This window comes from Blennius ocellaris (assembly GCF_963422515.1).
Source record: "Blennius ocellaris genome assembly, chromosome: 5".
Lineage (NCBI taxonomy): Eukaryota > Metazoa > Chordata > Actinopteri > Blenniiformes > Blenniidae > Blennius > Blennius ocellaris.
In genome coordinates, this window is record NC_137654.1 from 24,137,914 (window position 1) to 24,164,268 (window position 26,355).

Consider the following 26,355-nt stretch of genomic DNA (forward strand, 5'->3'; position numbering starts at 1 on the left):
TTTCTTGATGTTAATATTGATGTAAATACAAATTTATATTTAAACATTACTCTGCCTCGGCTGCGTTTTGTGCACGGCTCGTCGATCTCCAGCTTTCCAGAGGGTTTGTTCTGCGTGTTACAAGGCAGAGTATTAATGAAACGTGAGTGAGGAGGGGGAGGTGGGTGTGCTTTTGTGTGGAGGGGATTCAGAGTGTGAAGGACGTCTGTGTTGCAAGTCCTCAGGAAAAAAAAAAAAAAAAAAAGTGGTTTGGGGGGGGGGGACAAGAGCTTCTTCTCAGACTGGCTGTCGTCAGTGACATTCACATCCAGGCTGCCGTCTGCAGAATCGCTTTCATCTCCTGTTTTGTTTCCTGCAACTGGTCATCCCCCCTCCCCACCCCACCACCACCGCACCCCCACAGGAGAGCTTTTATCATCAATCATCCCACTTTCTTGACTCTTCTTTCTTTAAAAAAAAAAAAAAAGCCTCACATATGGTAATTTTCCACATTATTCTGATCTTACAATGATGATTTAAAGGCAATCGCAGAAGACAAAAACGCTTATGTAAGATGTTCATATTTGGTGTCAATAATGACAAGGCAGAGCACTGCTGCTTTTAACTTCTGACAAATTAGTCCAAGAACTGCTGGCCTTTTTGCCCTTTTTCTATCCAATTTTGTGACAACAAATACAACCACGGTACCGATAATACAAATGAAACAAAATGTTTATTTTGGAAGATTTTTATCACGGCTTGTTGCAAATTGCTGATTGTAGGACATTTATACTAAATTGCAGGATTATATAGCATTTTATACAAATACATGAAGTTTAGACACTATAAGTAAGAGAATATGTGCAATTTGGGTCATTTTTACACTTTTTACACATGATGAATAAATTGTATTTTCTGGGGTTCTTTTTAATTTTTGTGATTTTGAAATGTTTCTTATGAAAAAAAAACATTTAAAATACTCATCAAATGTCAAACCCTTTTGTATTTGGATTTTTCAAGGTAAAACAACTTCTTTTGACATGTTTTGCTCAAGGAGACTCTGTGTTGTATTTGGTTTGTTTTGATCCATGCAGACATGTGAAATCCCAAAGCAGCACAGTCCTGCATGTGTTTGATGTATTTCTTCTGATTTACACATGATTGTAAAGAAGAGTCATGATCACATGAACACCTGCAATCCCACATCTTTCTTCAAGAAAATGTTTATCCACAGCTTGTTCCCATCCTCATCACCTCGACTCTGGACCTTTGAGCAAGGCTCTTAAACCCCGTAAGCCACTGTACTGGTATGCTGAAGGTGATAATGAACAGGACGGTTCAAATGCAATGGAATGATGTTTTCGAGAGAAACAATGACGTTAACATAAACGTTATGCATACTACCCACTCAGCTGAAAGATCAATTTTTTTTTGTTTTTTAACCATCCTTTTCATTTAAAACTGCTCAACCTTGTGTTTTGTTTACCTCCAGAAATGTGGGTCAGAAAATGATATTTGAAAATAAAAAAGATCTTAAAATATATAATTTTCTCAAACAGCTGAGCTTCAGATTTTAACTTACTTTTTTTTTTTTTTTAACATGGAATAAGGATATTCTTTGAATTTACCAAAAATACCCACACGACCAAACCTGGAGACAAGTTTAAAAAAAAAGTGTTTTAAAGATATAAATGCTGTTTGTTGGGTGGTTGTTTACATTAACTGTGGCTAGAAGTTATTTCTTGATATCAAACAAACATTTGCAGTAAATCTGAGTCGTTATTCTTGCTACTGAAAGCCATAAGTTCTCCACGGTTGTATCTGAATGTACCCGTCATTCCATTAAATGCTCTAAATTCAAGTTAATATTCAGCTTCCCTTGAAGCAACTGTCATGGCGAAGGTATGAAGGCCAAATTACAGCAGGTTCACGTCACCTCCTCAGCTGTCAGCTGACCAAACCAGACGCACAACATTCTGGAAAGTGTCACTTTGGTTTGGCCTTAATGTTCATGATCAGTGTTTGGGTGGATTCCGATGAAATCTTGTCCAAACATTCACGACTTTAAAGGCGTGACTCCTGATGATAATCGTTCTTCTCGCGAATTCAATGAGTATCAATGAGGCTGATATTGAAAAGTTGCACAACAAGTGTACAGTCGCTTCCATGTAATTCTGTTTAAACGTGCTTCTTTTATATGACAAGAACGTTGTAATGCAAAATACCATACATAACTTAAAAACAGATTATAGGCACATAGCACAAGTTATTAAATGAAATCTACATAACAAAGCTTACGTAACATACTGTATGATAATATAATGTAATATAGAACTAAAAAAACCTGACAAAAGCTACATACAATAGTATTACCTTTAAAAAAATAAACATAATATACATTTACAAAAGTGTAACAAAGAGAAATGACAAAATGTCACATGACCACCTATAGTAATGTAACATTACATAAAACAGTTCTAGTGAACCTGACACAAGTTGACAAAAGGTTGACAATATAAGATAAGATAGATTAAATTAATTTTTAAGACTTCTAAGGAGTTGGGAAGTTTAGCTATTCATTGCTTTGTGACATGACATAATATGACACAACGATAACAACAAGACATGTCATGATATAACAGAACACAAAACAACACAACATGGCATGGAATGACACAACATTACCTAGCAACACGTCAAAGAAAATTTACCTAAGGTAATTTACCACTACCTAATATATTATAATACAACATGAGCAAATCCTTTTGAGAAATCAGAAGCTTTGCAGTTACTTTAGTTTCAGCACATAAGATTTACAACAACACCTCCTACAGTCATGGTGAGCTCTATTTGCCACACTCACAATATCTGCCTCACTTGCTGTATCCCTTGTATTCTCTTTCTCTCTGCTCTTACTGTTGATTGAAGCATGATGATATGGGAACAATGTGCCACAAATGGGAAATAAGGACACTTAAAGTAACTGGAAACAACAACAACAACAAAACGCAACATAACATTAACAGCATCAACCAGAATCCTTTTTTGAAATCTTTAGAATCATCATCATCATCTTTATTGCAGACATAGGAGTCCATAATAATAATTAAAAAAAAACATTCACAAATACATAATAAACTAAAGAAGAATATAAAGGGAATTAACAGCCAATGTGATGTTTATATTCAGCTTTATGGCATTTTGGGAGAGACTTTAAAGCTCAGTCGCTTCATGAATTTTTTACAACCCGGAATTTCACACGTTTTATTGCCTTGATGACGCCCCAGTTCCTCTGATCCCAACTTCTTACATAAACCTATTTCAAAGACGCATTCAGGCGAATCAAAAGTCAGCAGTATTTTCACAGAGGCGGTTATTCCTACTCTCCATCAAATAATTCCTCTGTTTCGTTTCATTATTTCAGCGGCCATGTGGGGGGTTTCCTGTGCGCGCAGGGTGGAGCAGGAGGCGGGCTGCGCCGCTGGGAAAAGACGCACGGCTCGCCAATTGGACCAGACGCGCAGTAGGCGCACGTCAGCGCCCACCCAGCCTTTAATACTTTCTCTTTTTTTTTTTTTTTCCGGCACAGGAGACAAGAGGGTTAGAGACACCTGTCGGGAGGACTACACGTCCAAACAAAATATCTGTATATGAGGCAACTGGGAGGCTGCGGGTTTGGCCATGGACGCGCTCCTGTCGTCGGTGTAGGCGGTCGGTGACCGCGGAGCGCAAAGTTACCCAGCTGCTGTCTTGGGTTTCTCTCTTCTTCTTTTTTTTTTTTCCCTCTTCTTCTTCTTTGTGCGTGATTCCCGTTCCTTTCCATGAGTTCACCGCTGTTTTTAGGTCAGCTGGTCGGGGCTCCGTTAGAAATAATGGAGAAGGACACAACTTACACCAAGATCTTTGTCGGCGGGTTGCCTTATCACACCAACGACGCTTCACTTCGGAAATATTTCGAGACTTTCGGGGACATCGATGAGGCGGTGGTGATCACGGACAAACAGACGGGGAAATCCAGGGGATACGGCTTTGTGAGTTGATCTCGTTTTCTGGCCGATGCGTAAAATTGTCCTTAATTAAGGTTTTTTTTTATCGCATTAATTGGATAGACAAGAACGCACGACTAGATCGTGTCTGCTGCAGCCTTTAATGGGTTTAAAGCGACTTTATCTGTCTTGTTAATTGTGTTTCTTGGTAATCTCCTGGTTATTATTGTTTTGTTTAGTTTTTTTTTTTTGCCCTGCACACGCACACTCTCACACACTGCCACTTTGTTCGAGCTGCAGCCATGTGCAGGGTGTCTGGCGGTGGCAGTCACATGCTTGAGGCATGAGCAGCAGGTTATTTCTTATAAGTGTGTCATCAATTATCTCTGCACTCCCCAAATACTTGAGACACACACACACACACACACACGCACACACGCACACACGCACACACACACACACACACACACACACACACACACACACACACACACACACACACACACACACACACACACACACACACACCCTGGTTAATAAGCTGCAGCAGCTGTGGACAGACGTCTCCTTCTGCAGTGTGAGGAAGAAAGGGGGGTTCCTGGCTCTCCGAGGTGTGACATGTCAGTTGGCTGTGCAAGATAAGGCTGCAGTAGTTTCATTGTGACTTCCTCCCTTTCAGCCCTTCCCCCCTCTCCCTCTCTCGCGCTCTCTCTCTCTCTCTCTCTCTCTCTCTCTCTCTCTCTCTCTCTCTCTCTCTCTCTCTCTCTCTCTCTGCCAGGATGGGTTTGGTTGTTTGTCTGAGGGCCTGTGAGTTTGTGTGTAAAGGAGGCACAGAGATAAGAAGATTCATGTGTGTTGGGCTTCACATCATCTCTGCCTCTGTAGGTCTAATGAGCTGATCAGCTGGGCTGACCCATGTGTTTGTTGCTGCTTTTCCTTGCCTCATTTCATCCCTGATTTCACCTCAGCTCGCCTTATCCTTGTACTCCAGTGATCTAAAACCATCCGCTTGCCTGTGTTTGCATAACAGTCCTGTGTCTGTTTCTGCAAAATGAAAACGAACGTGGCCCTCTTTACTTTCACTGCCCCACTTCTTGCTGCTCGAGCTGTCTGCAGCTGTGGGTTGTTTTTTTTTTTTAAATGTGTATTTTCAGTGTATCTGCACAGTGTTGCCAATCTGTGTGTTTTAACCTTAATCACCCACTTTCCCACTTCTCTCTGCCCACTCCTCAACTCCCTCAAGGTAAATTTCAGTATCTAATCCTTGGCAGTCTTAAAAAAAACCACACAAAAAAAAATAAATGTACCTCCTACGTATCAGCCCACACCACTCATGGCTGAATCTCCACAGGAAGCACTAAAACACACTGATTGCACCCAACACACAAAATGTCATTGTCCTCTTCCACATTTTGCAAAAAACAACCGATGACATAATGAGATAGACAAGAAGAACGGCTTCTTCTGCTTTTCCCAGAACTGAAGTTGGTATTCAAATTAGAAAATTGCCATTTAAATGATCCTAACCGGTATTTCACTATCCACAGGTGACCATGGTGAACAGGGGGGCAGCGGAGCGGGCGTGCAAAGATCCAAACCCCATCATCGACGGCAGGAAGGCCAACGTGAACCTGGCGTACCTTGGAGCAAAACCTCGCATTTCACAGACAAGTATGCATGTTTCATTGTTGCTAAGGAGAAACAGGATCATATCTACAAACCTTACCTCATGAAACTCTCATTACTCCCCATTTTATTGAAGACTTTGAAAATATACCCATATGTTGAGTGGTTTTTATGTACTTCCCTATTGTGTTTGCCGCATACTCCCATTGCTTTCTCCTGGGCATATAATTAATTTGAATGTAGAAACAGGTTATAAATAAATACTTTCACTTCTTAAAATTACAAAACGGAGCTATAAAACAGCAGAATGTCGTATTTTCTAAGCAAACATCACTGAATCAGCAGTAAAGAACACTTTTATTGAATGTTTCACAATAAAATAGTGTTGAAATCTTAGTGAAATGTAATTACATGGGTTTTTTTTAACTGAATGCTCACAAACAATGAAGACACAGGGCAGCAGGGGGAATTAAATATTTAACAAACTTAGGACTGAGTTACTTTTAATGCTTTGGTGAATATCTAGAGCAGTGTCTCACTAACGTGAATTAAATTTCTTTCTGACATTAGTTGAGGCCGGTGGCACAAAGGGAATAAACCACGTCAGGCTTCGACAGCACAGAGACGTGTAAACATGAGCCGTCAATTGTTGTTTAAAGTCCTTCTGTGGGAGACGTTAGCCGTCGTGAAGACGTGAAATGTTACAAGTCTTACTCCAAATAAATAATTTAGTAGAGTGATCTCTTTGCTTCCAGGCAGCCAGTGGCTTACAAAGACTGGAAGCTTGTTTGAAATATACATTATGTGACAATGTGTGTTACACAGAAGGGAAGTGTTTAATTTTCTGAAAATATTTCTGTATATTTAGACCTTCTTTAACAAGCAAATCTAATGTTTCACGTTGAAAAAAAAATAAATCTTCCCCCACGTCGTGATCATCCCAGATCCTCATGTTTGAAACCAGTGACTGAAACGGTGCATACACCAGCTCAGAATTACAATGTGAATTTCTGATCTTAAATTCTTAAGAAAAATATCACTACATCCTACAAGCCTCCAAAAGAGACTCGACAAGTATGTAGTTACCAGGTAGTGATCATGTGTCAGTTTAGGTGAATGTAACCACAGTAAAGCCTGCAAACAGAATATCTAGGTCATATATTTTTCAGTCATGCTAAACTATTAAAAAGTATGGGAAGAAATGCATTTAGAAATGAGATGATGAGGCGCAATGTGAATGTGCTCCTTCCCAATTGGGCGTGTTCTCACTGGCAGCATTAAACCCGCAAACTCACTGGCTGGATAGCAAATCAGTCTGCAAATACAACTCTGAGTTTAGTGAGATGAATGTTGGGAAGCCACTGGTGCGCTCATCAGCCGACCAGCTGTCTCTGCTCATTCCCACCATGCTCTCACTCTTTGTGTGCTCGGGTTTTACGCACACAGCTTTCACGCCGCCAGGCTTTTCGAGAGTTAACCACCACTGCACACGCTCCGTTTGCATGCCCCCCCCCACACCCACCCAGACCCCAGACCCCCACCACCTCCACCCCCACGTCTAAGTGCACAGCAGACCCTGACGGCAGCTTCCCTCTCGCTGCTCCAGTTCAGGCTTTGCTGACTGGAATACTGTTGAGTGTAGGTGTGATTGACAAACAGTGGCGCCAACAACAACTGACTGTTGTGTCCTTATTCCTGGGCCAGCACTGCGACGCAACTCCCCGAGCATGCGGCTGATGGGAGCTGGCAGCGCTTGGTATTTTGTTATTGTGTGCGAGAGAATAGGAGAGGGGCGAGGACACGGAGGGCAGGAGGGGATGGGACTGTTAAGAGCAATAAGTAACAGCGCGTCTATTTTCCCCGTCTTTGTCCCGGCGTAGAAAGAGAATGTGCATTCAGATTTAAGTTGGAAGAAGAGAGGAGGAGCGATGAAGTCATGGCAGTACAGTGAACAGAGGAGTAAGAAAGGAATGAATAGCTGGAGGAATGTCGAAGTTAAGTCAGAGGAGGAGGAGGAGGAGGAGGAGGAGGAGGATAAGTTTCTCCTGTCTTACTCAGCCTCAGCTGATTCCCGGTGAGGTCTGGAGGCAGCGAGGTCACAGATGTTTGTGAGCAGCAGTGCATCATTATGTGCCAGAGTGCACCGAGCTTGTGTGTGCGCTGAGGGAATAGCAGTGAGTCTATGATACTCCTGTATACATCCTAACATTTGAGAGAAACAAACAGGGACGAAGGAGGGAGAGACGCAACTCTGTCCTTGTCTGCCCGTCTCCTCTGTTTGTGCTGCCGAGAGCTAAAATAACCCCCCCGCCGCTGCCTCTCTCTCCCTCTTTGTCTTTGTCTACAGGTCTTTCTGTTGGAGTTCAGCAAGTCCATCCTACGTGGGCTCAAAGGCAATATGGGTAAGACGCAGAAGAATCAATAGCACTGTTTCTACCTCCCTCTCTCACCTGCCGCCTCCTCCTCACTCCTCCGTCCTTGACATTTGTGAGCCTTCGCTCCCGCTCTGCTCTCAGGTCGACGTACTTAACGGCCATATTTTCCATGTGAGGGCAGGAAAAAGTCGCCGCGGCATAAATGACATTTATTCTGGGTCTGCATATTCGTCCCTCTGTCTGTTTCTGCACTGGGTGTTTTGATGCTTTCTTCTCGTGTCTCTCTCTGTCTCTCTACCTCTTTCTGGTCCATTAAACGCCTGAAAAGCTCAATTCTAAATTTCTATCACGCATGAGTTGGGCTTCACTGAGGCAACAAACCGTTGACTCAAACTTCCCTTCATGCCTTGGGTTTTTTTTTTCTTCCAACATCACACAAGCACTCCTCCACATTTGTGGCACAACATAACGTCTTCTGATTTTTTAACACCATGCCAGCCATCGCTGTAATATTTCCAAATTAGGATGATGATTTATTATCTGGGTGTCTTAGGTTTTCTTTAGACAATGTGAATGGTCACGACTGGGTACTTTGGTTGGGAATTAATGAAAACAAGGCTATAGCAGTGCTAATATGCACATGTGTCAAATTTCAGTATATTTATTGCATGCCAATAATAGTAGAATATCGTCAGTCTTGCTGACAATCACTAAACAATTCAAACAATAATTTGAGGCAACATGAAGCATAATAATATTAAACTTCACAAATCTAAAGTTTAAAGTGCCTTAAATTAAAATGATAGTTAATTATTCAGTAAAATATAGGAGAAGAAGCATGTGTCGCATGCTAATGTTGAATAAATCCCCTTTAATACAAAGTACGACTGTGGAGAATGCCAGTAGTTTTGCATGAAAAAGTGTTGAACGTATTTCAATTCATAAGCGAGCATCCTGGCTTGAAGATAAACTCTGAAGTTGTTGCAATTTATCCAATAAATGTCAAGATATTTCACTCAAAACATCAAATGTCAGCTTGAAGTAGAAAAGCCAGGGGATTAAACATGTTGATAAGATATATCCTTTCAGAATCAGGGGGGAAAAAAAGTGTTTATCTATTCAGTAGATGTAGAGGTGTGTCACAGGGGTTTTGTTGGGCTCATATTCAACATTCTGCAGCATTATATATATGTGTTGTTTTATGTTGTACTTTTACCTCTATGAGATCCTCAATACGGCTCAGAATTAATACTTTTCTAGAGAATAATGGGTCAGATCCGACAATTTAACTTCATTTTTCTCTTGATTTTCTAGAAGTTAATTGTATAATATCGGTTTTATCCTCTGAAAGGCTTCATCAGGTCTGACCATTCAGGATGTAAAGCGTATCCATTTGCTTCTATAACAAATTGTTTGTACTATAATCTCAACGTTACAAGTCAGAAAACAATATAGCCTCCAGGAAAGATGCTCTTCCATGGTCTCTTTTTGAGTCCACGCCATATTTCATTCATGAAAAAAAAATACCCTCAGCCGACACAATGGTATGATTCATTAAAATGGTAAAGTAAAAAAAAAAATGTATGAACACATTGCTTAGAATTACACATTATGCTTCATATCACCAGAGTGAAACGTTAACTTTATTTTTCCTTTTCCTAATTCTTGCAATCTTCTTCTAAATCTCTGTTGCACTTGTTTTTACCACAAATTTGACCTTGCAACTGATCTCTTCCTTGATGAATCTCGATTTATTTGCTTTAACAATACATTTGATATTTCCCTTCAAAACTTGTCATTTGAATCCTCCTGTTTGTGTGTGATGTTACCGATGGAGTTATTTCTAGCTGATCACCTGCAATGGAAAATCACAATCCTTTAGCTGTATCAAGCATTTCCGCTCATCTTATACACAATCTTCGTCAATCTTCAAACGGTGCAGAGCTTTTAGAGGTTTTGCTCAACAGCTCAAATTGCAGAATTCCTCGGCCAAGTGGAACTCGTCATTATGTCCTGGAGCGCCGTGCGGTGGGTGGTGGTTTCTCATTAGAACTTCGGCCTGATGGGGAAACTCAGTGAAACCCACACGGTGACGGTCGCCGGGCCGCCTCATCTCGTCTCCGAACGCGGTTGAAAAGCGCCAGTGACTCAGTTCCAGAGTGAAACATGGAGGATGATTCATCTCCAGGGCTGTTGGAGACACTGCGGGCCGAGCCCAGTTGTTGTGTTGCTGTGTGAGCGGAGCAGGAATGACTCTTCCGACGACACGTATTCAGCTTCGAGTGTATCGCTGCTGCCGAGGTGATCTTAGATGAGGGGGTTGTCAGCCATCACAGCTGTCTGCTTGATTTTCTGTTTTGTTGCGTGTGGGCGTGCTGTTGACTCTCTGAGCGTCCTTTCAAAATCAAATTGCTGCTATTTGGGGGAAGGAGCGCTCAGCCTCTTTGATGTTAATGTTTCTTTTAGTCTTTTGCTTGGCAGAAATGTGGAGCTTGTACCTGTATATTTTAGAGATATTTTAACAGATGTTGTGTTTTAAAGAAGAGATCTCTTAACTTGGGACTTTCCGACAACTGACAAGTTCACGTTGTGCGGCTACAGACAAGTCCATTAAAAACCCCAACTGTTCCGAGTGCTATTAATATTGCAGTCCTCAATTTCTGAATGAGTGATGAGGGAATTGAGGCTGACCCAGATGAGGCCATGAATGAGTGATGAGGGGATGATAGAAAGTCTCCCACAGTGAGCGTTTGATGGAGCTGCTCACTTAATCTGAGCCTTCGGGAGGAGTTGACGCTTTGGCGGGCGGAAACAGAAGAGGTGAAAACATCACCTGGCACACCGGCGGACTATATAACGCATCCAGTAGTCAAACGCATCATCATCACAAGCGGCACCTTGTTTGTTGGTGTGGAAACTCCCACAAAGTCAAACATTAGGTAGCTTGTTACAGATCAGTTTGGTGTGAAAGTGATTAAAACTTGACTTACTTGAGCAAACAACACAGACCAAAATTAATTGATCCATCCTGTTTTCTCACTTTAAAATAGGTCATTGTTGGCATTGTAGTGGTTTGTACTCTTAACTCACAAAGACAGTATACTGTACATGGGTCAAGTCTGGGTTTGAGTCAGAATCCTGCATTTTGCAAACTCGTACTAATATCAGACACAAAGTCTCTGCAGTGGGTGTTTGAAGTGCTTTCATTTTTACTTGTGCATTCAGACACCGGCGTTATAATGCAGCGTGTAACTCAGCGCCTTTGAATTTACGCACAAAACAATTAATGTACAGAATGTTGCTGCTGTTGTAGCAGCTGCTCACTACAAACCCGTGTGTCACCATCAACTATAACCTGTAAATCAGAACAGTGTGCAACATGTTTAGTCAAAGAAGGAGTGAAATTATCAGCTATTATGGAATTTAAAACAACAAAATATGACAAAATGTGGCCAGAGTAACAACACAACATTTTCTGCACTCTCATCTGCTCTGACCTGCATTCTGTTTTTTGTATATTATATTATATTATATTATATTATATTATATTATATTATATTATATTATATTATATTATATTATATTATATTATATTAGTGCGGGTATATTAAACTCATTGAAACATTAATATTCTTTAATAATGGTTATCTCTGATGGATAAAAAAAGAAAAGCATCTAATATGATATTTTGAGGTACATTTTTTGTCTTCTAAGCTATTAGTATTAATAAAATAAACCAAAGAAGTGTAATCAAGTGAAAATATAAAAGTTTCACTGTTTGAATAAAATTTTAAGAGGAATTATCTAACCCATTGGGATCCATGATGCTTCTGTGATTCATTATGTTGATTTCATCTGTTTAATAACTCAACATGTATTGTTGGGTCTTTTTTTGTTTGTTTGTTTGAGTTGCACTATTGCATAGTTATCTTCTCCCCTGGGTGGACTCCTTTTTTTCGATATTTTTATCTGCAACATTGCACACATTTGCTTTTCACCACAATAATATTTTTGAATTGGACGTGTAACCCTCTGTCAGAGGTGTGACCTGTAAACAGGGTTTGGGGTATTTTGGGGGGGGAAAAAATCTGTTATTTAAGAGGAAATGAAACCAATATCTTCAACTGCGTTACCCTCAGGAGGTCTCAGTGCTGCGCAGCTGCAAGAACGAGTGGCTGATTCACTTTCTCTCGACACGAAACTGTCTACTATGAATTACTACTTTCACTGTCACCACTGTCTGGCTGCAGAACAGGTGGAGACTGTTGTCTGGGAGGTTTGACCTGATTTAGACTACGTAATAATGAATACATATAGATTATTTTTAAACATGACATGAATAGACCTCAGAGAATGCAAAAGCGTCAGGTTATCCAGGTTTTGTACATGCGACGGCTGAATTCGCCTCAGCTCACATCTGCCTGCTCTGAGGCTCAGTGTGTCTTTGACATGATCAGTATGACTGCAGTCAGTTTCAAACATCTCTTGGCATCATGAAGGACTTTTATTTTTGGAACATCTAGAAGGATTGCACAAGGTTTCAGCAGCTCTGGGTTCTTGAGAAAAAAAATAGAAGCCTTCTCTGGTTTTACCTTTTGAAATATGGGTCAATTCAAGATGTATCCTGAAACTCAGCTTTTTTTTTAAACAATTTAAAATATCCATACTTTATGATAGTAGGTCTCTTTTTTAGTAGGAATGTCTTCTATTTTCTCTTCTTAATCCAACTTCTTTGCAGTGATAAACACACGTATAGTATATAAATATACTATAAAACAACACTGGATTTGTAATACAAAGTATTATTAAAGGTACAGAAAATACACAAAACACAGTCATAGTTTTTATGTGCAAAGTTCTTGCTATGTTGTAACAGAGCTGTTAAACTAATTTTAGTTCAGAGGCTTCAGACCTTCTGACCAATAACACCATAACATAATCACCTTTAAATACCTACAAAGTACTACCCGCGTAGCCCACGTAGTATGTGATGATTTACTTGCAAAGTAGTTTGTGAAAGTGCAATCTGATGAGTTTAACTGCTGCATCAGTTCATGTCTGCCAAGACCTTTGGTGCATCAGGAGCATTTTCAAGTTCCATTTAGTTATCTTAACAGCACCGTCGCATGTTAACGTTCCGCACGTTTCAAAGGAGTTGTAATTATCCGCTTATTTATTCATGTGTTTTTCATGTAGCCTCAGATCAAGCAGAGCGCCGCCGTATCTGGCTGTCATTAATAACTTGTGTTTTTAAACCTGCCACCTTGCAGCGAGGTTTCATTCTCCATTAAAAGGGATGCCTTGCCCTCGTCGTATGTCTGAACGGGAATATTGGTGTCTTGGGGTCGGATTGCTCAAGTGATGAGAGGAAAGGATGGTGAAACCGACCTCAAGTCGCTGCAGCGATGCGATCAGTGTGCCCAGCTGTCATGGTGAAGGAGAACCGAAGCCACGAGGCAAAGCTCTCTGTTTACCAGTCGGTCTGCATCTCCACCCTCAGCCGGAGAGATGAACTGTAGGTCATGATCGAAAGATCACATTGGGTTTGTCTTCATGGAGTGACTTGACACCCTGTGACAGGGTGTGACTACATATCCTCTCTGAGAGGAGAAAGTTGACGTTTACCAGTGACTCCAATGTCATGCATAGGTTTATTACCGTTTATGCGTAGGTTTATTTCCACCCACATTTTTCTAATGAATTGGGATTTCATCAATTTATCTATCTTCTATGCCACAATGTTTGCATCTCCAATAAAACAAGATATAACGCCGTGATTGACAGCCGTTCTGAATGAAAGCCTCACTTCTGATTCTCTGAGGGCACAAACCTTGATACTCCCACTCAGACATCGCTGCACAGACTTGGGCTGTGAGTATCATCAGTACATGAGGGCAGCATTGGCGTTAGTAAGGATCTGTGGAACGGCGAAAGAACGAGCTGCTGCTTCCATCTCTCTGTACAGTTTGTGGCAGCGGCGGGTTACGAGGGCAGGACTCGTGGATTCCCACGCGTCAGGGGCGGTTGATGTAATATACAACAGTCTGACCCTTTCAAGCACAGAAAAGACAAAATGACCCCGTCTCAGAGCATGAAAAGAAAATAAACATCTCCTGTTTTTTTTCTTCTTTTTTTTTTTTTCAAAATGCCAAACTAATGATTTGAAAACTAACCCTAAATATATCTGCAGGTCTCTCATTGCCTCTGCCTCGCCTCTCTTGTTGTCACTGTGGGGCTCCCGGTGGGCTTCTGCCTCTGTCTGCTCAAATAAGCTCACCCAGTAAACAGCAAATATCAAAGATAAACTCAAACAGAGCACAGCTCTGTCTGCTGCTTCGCCATATTTGCTTAAAGTTTTAAGAGGACAGAGGACGGGTTGATGCCAAATGTGGCTTTGAGGTACAGCTGAGTCGAGGTTTCGGGGGAGGCGTGGGAGGGATGCTCTCAAACGAGGGGGGGGCATCTGTCGCCTGTGGCCGACTTCTGTCTGCGCGCCGTCTGCCTTCAGCACCCTGCATCAGCACGGCTTCTACGCAGAGAGGCGATATATTTAAAAAGCAACAGAAACGCTATGGTTGTTTTTGAGAGAGCGAAAGGAGAGGCAGCAGAAGCCTGTGTTGAGGCTGTTTGAGGTGGCAGTAGTAGTGTGTGTGTATGTGTGTGTGTGTGTGTGTGTGTGTGTATGTGTGTGGTGGGGGGGGCGGATGTCACTTCCTCCTGAGGACAGAGTCACAGCACACCTGTGGCCGGGCGGCTGGTTTTAGTGAAGCTTTCGGGCGCCGATGTGGTGCCGAGCCTCGTTTCCTGTGTGTGAAACGCGTTTATTGCGTATCAATGAATTGTGAGTGAATCATGAATCTGCGTCGTCGTCGACACTTCAATGTTGTCTGATCTTTTTTTTTTCCACTCCTCCATTTCCTCTTTGCCCTTCTTCTTCTTCTTCTTCTTCTTCTTCTTCTTCTTCTTCTTCTTCTTCTTCTTCTTCTTCTTCTTCTTCTTCTTCTTCTTCTTCTTCTTCTTCTTCTTCTTCTGTCACCAAACAATCATCCTCCCTCCTCCCTCACAGCCTGTATGTCACCCGATGGCTGCCGAGGGGCTTTAGTTAGACGACAAGCCCTCGGGTGAATAATAGTCTTTGCCCTGGGACCCAATTAGGAGAAGCAGTTGTGTTTGGATGAAAGGTCTCAAAAAGGTAAAAAGATCATGTTTGGATCTTTCCGCTGTGCAGGAAGAATCTATTTTGTTTGGTGAAGGATAACTCACATTTTTGCTTATGCTTATGCATTACGTTTTTTTAATTTTTCTGGTTGGTTTTGTTTTTACTCACATGATTTATTGTTTGGTTGCTCAAACTTGAACTTCATTCAGTCACATATCTTCTTTTATCAAACACCTCCATTCGATTGTGACGAGGTCTTCCCTGTTATATTGAAGAAGCCAGACAATTTAAGGGTTTGAATTCGAAATATGATGGTAAATAAAAATTATTTGTTCAATTATTAACCAGGGGCCATGTTTTCCCATTGTTTTGAAACATTTTGCATGACTGTGGTAGAAATTTAAGTCCATTAGTTTGAACCTTCACAAGCAACATAAAATGAATTCTAAAAATTGCATATTGACAAAGTATGAGCCTGAAATGAAGAAACTAGAGGACATACAATCTTTTGCCATGTAAAAAGACACAATAGTTCTTTACTTTGGTATATTAATCCCAGCAAAGTAGTCAGTGAACCCAATGTATTCTTCTTATGAAAGCGACTGTATGAACTTGGCCTCATCAGACGAGATCATTTGACCCTCTCTAAGATCCCCCATCGGGGATCAAATGTATGAATATTTGACCGTTTTGTGGGTTTGTAGTTGTAATCAGCATGTTGCATATTTTCTCTGAAGACATCTGTTCCTATGTTTTAATCCAGGCAGCCTTTAGTGCCTGTAGGGTACTAATACAAACCCAGAGTGACTATTTTTGACAACGCTGATCTTGCTTCATTTGCTCAAAGGGGGTTCGCGCACAACCATCTTGTGTCATTGCAGCCTAACGGTAATCTTCAATAAACTGCTACAACGACGAACAACCAATAGAGGAGCAGCAGGAAATGATGCGAGGATGCGCGCAACAGCAGTGCTGCACCAGAACAGTAGTTTATCTACTTAGATGCCAAACTTTTCTCCTTGTACATGAACGCTACAAGAACAACAGCAGAAATCTCTGCCTGTTTATTTCCTGCCTGAAGGCAGCCTCGGCGTACGTCGAAGGAAAATGTTCTTGCACACTGAGGGACATTGTTGCAGATACAGTGGAGAGCGACACCGTGCAGCCAAACTTACTGTCGTACCAAAGTTTATAAGATCCACATTGTGTTTGTGTCAAGTAAATTGATTTTTTCCCCCATGTATATTCTGCACATTATTCTGGAACTTGACATGAAGCTTCACGGATGGGTTAGGATGTATAATAAATGCTGGTGCCGGAGGAGAAAGTGCAAACAAAACCAACACCCGCATTTCTTTGTTTGCACTTATAATAAAAGGCTAAAAAATGGTGTAACGTTCTATGAAATGATGAAATCAAATGCAAGACGATGAGTAAAACTTCCTTGTTTCATGCTTGTGTGTCAAAACACTGATGAAAAGGTGCATGTCATGTCACCACAGTTTTGTGCTGTCAGCCATTAAATGATTGGCATCTAGCTGAAACATCATGGGACCCAAGGGGGGAAAAAAGCATTGGGATTATTTTTTTTTTCTGTTTGGTTATTTAGGCATTCTTGTCGCTTGAAACTGACATATTTAAAATAAGCAGAGTAGCTCAAATGCGTAGTAACACATGTCCGGCTTGTTCCCAGGAGCATAATAGAAACAGTTTTATTAAAATGGTGCTTTCTTTAAATAAAGCGCATACATTTGGGGACAGAACAGGATGTCATAAATACCTATATATATGTATAAATGCTTGTTTGCGCGAGCAACAAGTGAGCATGTGACGGTAATTATTTGCATTTCTCTACATCGCGAGCAGAGTGTATTCATGTGTAGGGTTGACACTTCAAGCATAAACAATCGAAGATACACTGAATGATCATGGCATACACTGTCGTGATCATACTCAGCCACCGTATCAATTATTTCATATTTTGTTCAGAGCACGCAACCCTGTTGGAATAAACCCTGAGTCGATGTCTTCCTTGCTTTCTGACATAAGAACTGAGTGTCCAGCGCCGATGCCGGCCTTTCCATCACTCACCCTCCCTCAAGCCGTGTGTGTTTATCCAGAAAGGACGCAGGGTCGTGTGTGTGTGCGTGCGTGCGTGTGTGTGTGTGTGTGTGTGTTTGACTGAATCACCCTCCGCGCATCACTCATCTGAACTATTAAAAGCGAGGCCGTCCTAAAGGCAGGAGGAAGGGCCGTGCGATGGCTGATCCTTCACCTCTCAGCATCTCTCACTTCTCATCCGAGGAGTCCTGACCTCGGATGTTTGGGGGGGGGTTTTCTGCTCTTTAGGCAGTGCATCCTATCTCTTTCATCCCACAGCCTGGTTTTGAGGAAGGACACTGAGGGGGAGTGCGGCAGCGGAAGATGGCTGTAAGGGAGTGCACCCAGGGAGGGGATGGAGGGAGGGCGGGAGGGAGAGGGGGAGTCGACGGAGGTTATTCTGCTCTCATGGGTCTGTTAGTGAGCGTACACCCATGCAGCTGTGCCAATTAGCTTTGCCACGCTTGAACCCACATCACACACACAGACACACACCATGTATTTATTACCTTCCAGGGACTTTGCTCGTCTTACATTAACTTACATATATATAAAAACCAAAAAGTTTCAGTATGTGATGATTTTCATTATGAAGACCTGCTTTTTTCCCCCACAGAGAACAGTATGCATGTGTGGAAACACATGTAGGTCCCCTGAGTAGTAATAAATACAAAAATGCACACAGAGGTTGTGTTTTCCTGTCATTTGGGGACATTGTATTGATTTACATTAACTTCTTGCCTACTTGCACTAAACTCATCCGTCACCTCACCTTGAAACTCACCTTAACCTTTCCTCACCTTGAAAACCTCAGATTTTGGGATTTTTAATCACAGACACAATATGTCCCCCATAACTTGTCTGTAAACACATTTTAGTTTTCAGAACATCCATCCATGCTGCTTAACCGATGACAAGCAACCCGCAGGTTACATGTACTTCCTGCATGTCGGGTCTTTTCCTGGATGTGATTAATTGACGGAGAGCTTTCGTGTTTTGCATGCCTGGCTGTCTGGATCTCTTTGTGTTTGTGTGTGTGTGTACATATACTGTATAAATGTGTTATTTGACAGCCAGCGATGATGCCACGCGCGTCGAGGGGAGAGGCGAGGCACAGCCTCCTCTCCTACGATGCCGCTGTCACATTGTATCCGTCAGGCCGGCGCACATGCGGGCAGCGGCGCACAGCCGTGGAAATGACACTGCACTTCTGCTCAGGGAGACCCGGGTTTAAGCTACAGAGGGGTCGAGGATGCAGGGGCAGTCATCAGCCTCAGCTTCTTTTTAAAATTGTGGCATTTTACACAAAATTATCTTGTCAAAGTTCTGGTTGCATGATCATTTTGGTCTGAGGGTTTTTTTTTTTTTTTTTTTGGTGCTTTCTTCTGTCAACGGTTTTTAAGTTTTGATCATCATTTAATAACAGTTTAACCAGATTGTAGCGATAGTCAGGTTGCCAAATGACCAATGTTCAAATATTATTTTCACAAGATTTTTTTTTTCTAAACAAATAGTTCTATGTAGGACATTCAAAATCCTTTCACTGCGATGCAGCCTTGACAACGAATACTTTATTAGTGAAAAGTTTGAACGCTGCTATTCCGATTCTGCAGATAAGTGGGTCGAGGGTCCTGTCGGGTGCAAACAAACTGCAATGCAGTTTGATTTAAATCTGAAGGCTGGAATTGCTGAGGACGGCGGATGGGCGACAGGATGTGACAGGCGTCAGAAACGCTGTCCGTTTGCAGCAGATCTTTGTTGGCAAGGGAATTGCTACCACGGATTTGGCACTTCCATAAAATAAGCTCTCCGTAATCTAGCAGTTAGCATAAATATCAATGTAATGAGCCTTATAATCGGCATTGGTGCAAAGATATTTAGTTCTACCATGCATCCTAACAGAAACTAAGTGGATATAATTTTTGTCCTCATGTTGACAACTTCTGAGCAGCTATTCCACCAAGCAGTGTGAAAATGTAAGTGGATGTTACAGTTGCTCCGTTTCGTTCATGTTGCATCAGAGTTGGCAGAACTACAGTTGAGAACTTTCCAGTGCAGGTTCAGAAACATCAGCGTTTACTGACTCATTGGCTTTGGCAAACCAGGCAGATTCTAAATATCTGCCTGGTTTTGTGGACATCAAAACTGAATGCATTTCGAGAAGAGCCTTCTAAGTGTCTTCAGCTGCTGGCAGAAACTGGAGATGGAGAATAAGAAAATAACCCTGGGCTTAAAGGGTTAACACACTGCCTGAGTAACAATGTCATCGTTCATCTGTTAATTCAGTAAATATTAATGATGAAGAACTCTCATCTCACAAAAGGGCATAGGGAAGAAAATACTGACATTGTGGTTAACATGCTTTCACAGTAAGATTCAGGCTCATGGCGTTTCTGTGCAGAGTTTGCATGATGTCATGCCCGGGTTGGATTTCTGCAGATTATTTGGTTTCCTCCCATGATAGAAAGATTAATTTGTTGATCCCATCGGTATCACCGAACTATGTGCTGTGAGTGCGTCTATTTGTTTTAGTCTTGTGATAGATTGGCGACCTGTGTCGGTTGTGTCTTGTGTGTCACTATCCGTTCCCAAAGAAAATAGATAGATGGACGACTCCCCGGCATGACACATTTGGGTAAAACAAGCTCAAGGAGGAGTTACATTTGGTCAAATGGGTTTGACATCAACATATGGGCACTGCAATATCCTGGCCGGCCTTGGGTACACACCGTGCTGTGTGTCTCTGTGTTGTGTATACAGCAGAAGTGGGTGTGAACAGCAACGGCCTCAGTGTTTGTTGTGAAAGCACACCTGATCCTCACTCGGGCTGTGTTTAGGGGTAAGCAGCAGCAGCGGCAGCAGCAGTGGCAGCAGCGGAGGCGGCAGCGGTAGCAGGCCGCCTCTCGCGGCTACCGTCACCTGCTCGCACTCGGTGACAAGGTTAGCGTCGGGTTAATGGGTCTGGCTGCAGGCGCGTATCGCGACCGCGCGAGCGTTAAACACTGTCTTGTTCTCTTGTTTTTACTTAAGCGTCGCGTCGTAACCCGATATGATCGCCATTGCTTCTGCCAGATGTAACTCAGGGAGTTCAGGTTAAGTGGCCAGCCTCGGGCAATGACGTGACTGAATACAGGAGGAGAGGAGAGCGCCTTATTCCTCTCTGATTATTACCACTGAGTGGCAACAGTCTCACTGAGTGCATCTGTTGTGGCTGTGTATGTGTGTCTGTGCGTGTGCGTGCGTGTGTGCGTGTGTGTGTGTGTGTGTGTGTGTGTGTGTGTGTGTGCGTGTGCGTGTGCGTGTGCGTGTGTGTACAGGTGTACAATTAAAAAAAACACATTATCAAAGAAATACAGACAACATGCAGGAATAACTGGAGCAGAAGAGAACAATCGATACAGCGCAGGATCACAATATAATCTATCAACACACAGATGTCACGTATTGACTTTTTTTATTCTGTATAAATAAACTTCTCAGCTGTGGGTGACATTTATGACAGGATTTTATGAGAGTCTCTGCTTGACAATCCAATTGTGCTGCAATAAAAAAAAAAGTGTGACTAACAAAATGAAAACTTTAATTGGATGAAACAGATGATACAGTTTTCTTTTGGAGACATAGTCAGCCGTGGAAGATGTAATAAATCACAGTTAATGTTATTGTAATACTCGCCATAATGCTAAATTTTTGAAGTCATTGTAATGTCATTCTTTCAGTGCGACATGACTATTTTATTTTCACTGTGTGTTTTTTACACACAAAATTTATGGTAAATTCACTCACACACGACTCAGATGCTAAAAATATTACTTGCATTTTCATTATGTAGACTCGATCTAGATAAATATGATCTACACGTAGTAAAAGAATAAATAAATCACCTATACTTATACTTGAGAAAGTCAAAGCTACTGACATCCTGCTCTGAGTCTTGTATACCGTCGGTATTTTCAGCCACTTAGTTACTGAAACACTTCGAAAACCTTGGGAAGTTTGTCTTTGTTCCGTTGTTTATTTGCTGTAACAATGTGCTTCCTTCATGATAAATCTTGCTTCTCACCTTTTCTTTGCTCTTGTGGCTTCGCTTAACATTTCAGTAATTAGGTTTCCTGATGGTTAAAGGATTTATTGCCGAGGACATTTTTATTCCAGTTCCTCCTCTTACTGTAAACAAGATGTCTTTTCATTGTGGTGGAGTCTTATCTACCACATTTTAAAATCTATGAAACCCCACCCCCATACTCAAGAAAAGTAATTATGCCCCCCAAAAAAACTCAATTTAGGTACACTGACATAGCATTTGTACTGTGTTACTTTCCTGATGGTATCATGCAGCCTCCAGCGAATCCTGCCCTCAGCGAATTAAAGTCATTTCTTGTAATTTAGTGTTTCATCGTTAAAAGTTTCATTTGGATCAAAGCTTCTCGTTTGGATTTTCAGAGGCTGTGTGCTAATTAAACTTAAACACAGGGGAGGGAGTCTATTTTAAGGCAACACTGCTGATAATTGCTCTTAAACGAGGAGGAGAAACTCTTAATAGGACTCAGTATTTCGGATATGACGAAAAGGGAACACAAAAGGCCACTTTTCCACACTGCATGTGTGTGAACATTAGGGCTCTCTCATTTAACATTTAACACACTTTTCCTGACATTGCTTTTGTGTATATATATTTTTTTTTACCTCAGGCTCAAAGGGCTTCAGCTTCACCTGTTATCTTAATTTATTTTCATTTTTGCTTTTCACAGATTTTGATTTACTTTTTAATTACAGATTTTGTGAAACCAGTCAATTGCCACCTCAGCATACCGTCTCGTGAAATTTAGATATTAAAAAACAAAAAGCATTTGTGCTGATAACATTATAACATAATGCATGTGACACATCTGCATCATTCCCATTGTGATCTGGTCTGCTTTACTGCCTGTGGATCAGGGGAAGTGTGTCTGAGCAGGAACAATGTTGTTGCTTTTTGAAGAATACTTTTAAATATGACACTTTTCAAGCATTGTTATTCAGTTCCACTTTTCAACATAATATGATTAGACAACATTCAGAACAGGACTGCATTTTTTGAGTATGGTAGTTTAGCATTAGGGCATTTTCAAATTGGTATATTTACTTTTTCTCATCAAACTACTCAATATTTTGTTGGTGCTGAATTAAAAAAAAAAAAGTAATGATAGAATAGAATAGAATCTATTATTTTAATAGAATATAATAGGCTAAGGAAATTGTGCCGTATACAAAATTCAACCAAATACACTGAAGGAATAGAGACTTATAAAATAAAAAGTATTTTAAAAGGTAAGTAGTAAAAACAACTAGTAAAAAACAGTTTGAACTGTTGTTGAGTTGGTTGAAGAAGCTGGGTTGGTTATTTTCCAATTTCAAAATTTTGTTTTTAAGTTTTGTTGGGAAAAATACTGAATAAAGTAAAGTCCATTTACCTCAAGCAGGTGAAACATGTAGATAAGCAGAACTTGAGGGGTCTCCTGTTATTTTTTGTGGGGGAACCTTATTCTATACAAGTCATCCGGGGAAGAAAAAAAACTTTTTTTTTCATTTATTTTCCAAAGACTTGTGGAATATTTAACTTTTTTGCATATAATGGTTGTTGTGTGTTATTTCCTTTGGTTTACAACCTTTGATTAAAGGCTGATCGTCCCCCAACAACAACGTAATACCCCGCCACTGTCTGTTGTCCTGTCCCTGCAGGCTGGCCCAGCAGTACCTGTATCCCCAGGGGTTCCTCCAGCCCAGCGTGCTGCTGCAGTCTCACCTCGGCCCCACGGCGGCAGCTCTCTCCTCCCCTTACGTGGACTACAGCTCCGCCTACAGCCCCTACGCCCCCACAGGACTGGAGCAGTACCCCTACGCCCCCTCGCCGTCGCCCTCCGCCGGCTACCTCAGCTACAGCTTTTCCCCCGGCACGGCGGTGGCGCCCACTCTCACCGCCTCCTCGACGCCTCCGGCCGCCATCCACCCTCCCCTGGCCGCTCTGGCCCCCCAGGCCTTCCTGCACTACCCCCTGCATCAGCCTGACCGCATGCAGTGAGCGGCGGCCGGCCTGATGACGCCAAACAGCGTGACTGTTGACCAGCGACATCGTCAGGAGGAGACTGGATAAATGGACGAGAGTGTGATGTAATCAAAGGGCTTTTCAAGAGCACTCTCGTCTCCTCTTTTATATATATCTATATATATGTTATTATTGTGATAGTAAAGGAAAATGTTTAACTGCTACCATCATCAGCATACACTGAATGTCCCTCATGTACGGAGACTGTCTGGAATCAGTCGACTGGTAAACTTCTGGATGTTTCTCTCTTGCTCCAGACCTCGGAAGCCGTCTGAATGCCACAGAGCGAGTAAAGACAATGAGAACTATGTCTGTTCGACATGATGCTGCGACTGCGTTTTTTTCTAGGTTTTTTTTTTTTTTTTGTTCTTCGGTACTGATAGCTAGACGTTGGCCAAGCTGAGAGACAGTTCTTCTTTTCAGGAACGAAGGTCCAATTACCTCCTCTTCAAGGTTACCTTTGTGTCTATGGCCTTAGAGATCTCTCTCGGTACCCGGTTCACTTTGTCATTTTTATTAGTCTCTCATGTCAAATGGGGAAAAAAAAAAAAAAAAAAGTTTATTGTACCCCCTTCTCTTCCCTTTATCCTTCACTGGCAAGGTATAATGTGGTGATTATCACAGATTATGCAATAACGGTGACTGAGGATTAGCATGTGTAAGGTAGGCAACACTGGTCTATTGTTTTTATATGTTCTGCTACTGCTAAACAAGAGAAATATTTTAACACTCAAACACAATATTCATCATCTAAAATTCTCATGGCTGCTTTTTGAGCTCTGTGGACCTGTTACTTTTGTCTCCATGTAATCATTGTGCGGGCTGTTTGCGATACTCGGTGACACAGTCATCAGTACTTGTCAAGTAAATGTGTTTGGATGTAGGGAGTGTGTATGCATTTGTTTAGTGTCTGTGTGTGTGTGTGTATGAGTGACTGAGAAAAAGAGAATACGTCAGTGACAAGACGGAGCTCCTTTCTCAAACTTCTTGTACTGTTCAGCATCGTTTGTATATTGTGCGTTTTTTGTTTTGTTTTTTTCTTTCAGCCGCCGAATCTGGACTGAAGCTTTCGTGATGAAACTGGAGTCTGTCGGTGCTGCGGCATCAGCTTAGTAGTCTTAAACCAAGCCATACGTCACATTTTAAACAAATATGCAAAATAAAACTAAAATTTGTAATGCTTTTTTCCCTGTCCTTGATTTAATTTGTGTTATTTCACAAGTGAAGAAAGGTCTTATTTTAACCAGATAATAATTGTAAAATTGTTAATATATTAGGCTTTAAGTGGAAACATGCAGTTATTTTATTTGTTTTATTTAAAGCTATCACTCCAATCTTGGCTCTATGCTCATATGGTGATAATGGCTCCCCATGCTTGATTTAGAAAAAAAGCCTCTCTTTTTTTTTAATACAGCTGCTTTAAGAACTGCAGATTCCACATCGAGATAAAACAACAAAAAAAGCCCAAAAGAATTGAGAGCAAATGGGGACAGATAAAAGTGAATGAAAACAGTTTTTGAAACAAAGTCAAGTCAATGTCAGGCTTATTGTCAATGCATCAATAAAAAGTTTTCAGAGCAGTGCAAATAAAACATACTCAAGCAATAAAATAAATTGATGTTGACAAAAGCAAAAAAAAAAGTACAATGACACCTCCAGCCCAGACATTAATTCAGAGTGAAAGGATGATGTTTTTGACAAAATAGCCGCTGCATGAACTGGAGCAGCAGCTCGCAGAGTCACTCATGAGTCACTGACATTTCTTTGATGTCACACTGATACTTTACACTGATGAGCTGGAAATGTTGAGCAGAGAGGGATGCTGGTTTCACAGAGCATTCAGCAGGGTTTGCTTCATGTTTATTTCTCCGGGGGATTTTTGGGGGTCCAGAAAATGGAAGCTGGAGTTCGTAAACTCTCCAATTAACACCTTCATTATTTGTGTGAAAATCAGTGTGTGAAAACGAGGAGCTGAGCTGTGCTGGTTTCCCGACCAAAAAAATAAACAATAATATACTTATAGCCTGCCTGGAGTCAGTTTGAACTGTTATTTTGACCTTGGCAAGACTGGATGGAGTGATATTTAGATTTATGGATTTTAAAGATTTGGTAGTAGAAAGTGTTTATGCTAAGAAAAAAAAAAAAAACCCTATCAACCTTGAAGACAATTAGTTTATAAAGATGTGTTTGTTATGTTTTTATTTACAATGAATGCAAGGCAGCCTGTCTGATTTTAAGTTCATTTTCTTTGGTCAATTACTGATATTTTTCTCCCTAGAGTTTTGTTGTTCTTGTTTGGAACTTTTATTTAGCAGCATATTGAAAAAAATGTGTTTCTATTTTTGTCCCCATTAGCAGATATGTTATAGAAAGCACTTATTTACTTCTGGGGACAACAAATAAACTGTAACGTCTTATTTAGCATTAGGTATAGGCTGTCAGGTCCAGCAGTTCATGAATTATACAACACTTTGTGGTTCATTTTCTACTTTTCTGTCAGAAGAAATAAAAACAATTTTCCACTGACCATGAACCAAGAGGACTTTATTTACAGCAAACTGACAGAAAATGGGTTGATCTGTCATTTATTTTCTCTGCATTCATGTCATTTGTTTGTCATTTTCTCTCTCTGCAGGAAGCACTGCTGGGACTACTTTCAGCAGAGGATTGATACACATTTGGTTCTTTTGTTTACAGCAGCAGGTATGTGGCGCTAATTAAATGTATATCCTTAGATGTCATCATGGCAAAGGGAAATGGCAAACTAAGAGTAAAATATAATAAAGATATAGAAAATGTACAGGCAGACAACAAACGTTGGTGTTTATGCTAAACTAAATAGTTTATGGCTTTCATCTTCATCCTTCATTTTTCCTTTATAATTTGTTCTCTGCATGAAAAAGCACAATTTATGAAAACCGTCTATGTTTTGTTTATACTGAAGCAAAAATGTGTATTCCTTTAATAAACACAGGGCATTTAGTGGGTGTGTTTTCACTTACAACATATTTCAGGAAGATTATAGGATGTTTAGTTTGTTTTTCA

At 41.1% G+C, this 26,355-nt stretch overlaps 1 protein-coding gene across 1 annotated transcript; it reads left to right on the top strand.

The window, feature by feature from the left end:
• The first annotated feature begins 3,639 nt into the window (after positions 1 to 3,639).
• On the top strand, positions 3,640 to 24,471 carry rbm38 (RNA binding motif protein 38). Its single transcript, XM_080496542.1, has 4 exons — positions 3,640 to 4,010; positions 5,513 to 5,636; positions 7,939 to 7,993; positions 22,947 to 24,471. The coding sequence occupies exons 1-4, from the start codon at positions 3,801 to 3,803 to the stop codon at positions 23,284 to 23,286; spliced, it is 729 nt and encodes a 242-aa protein (XP_080352668.1). The 5' UTR covers positions 3,640 to 3,800; the 3' UTR covers positions 23,287 to 24,471.
• The last annotated feature ends 1,884 nt before the right edge of the window (positions 24,472 to 26,355 follow it).

Excerpts from the sequence above, each read along its gene's own strand:
- rbm38 (XM_080496542.1), top strand. The coding sequence starts at position 3,801 with ATGAGTTCACCGCTGTTTTTAGGTCAGCTGGTCGGGGCTCCGTTAGAA. Across the intron at positions 5,637-7,938 it reads ACCTCGCATTTCACAGACAA|GTCTTTCTGTTGGAGTTCAG; the intron begins GTATGCATGTTT and ends CTTTGTCTACAG. Across the intron at positions 7,994-22,946 it reads TGGGCTCAAAGGCAATATGG|GCTGGCCCAGCAGTACCTGT; the intron begins GTAAGACGCAGA and ends CTGTCCCTGCAG.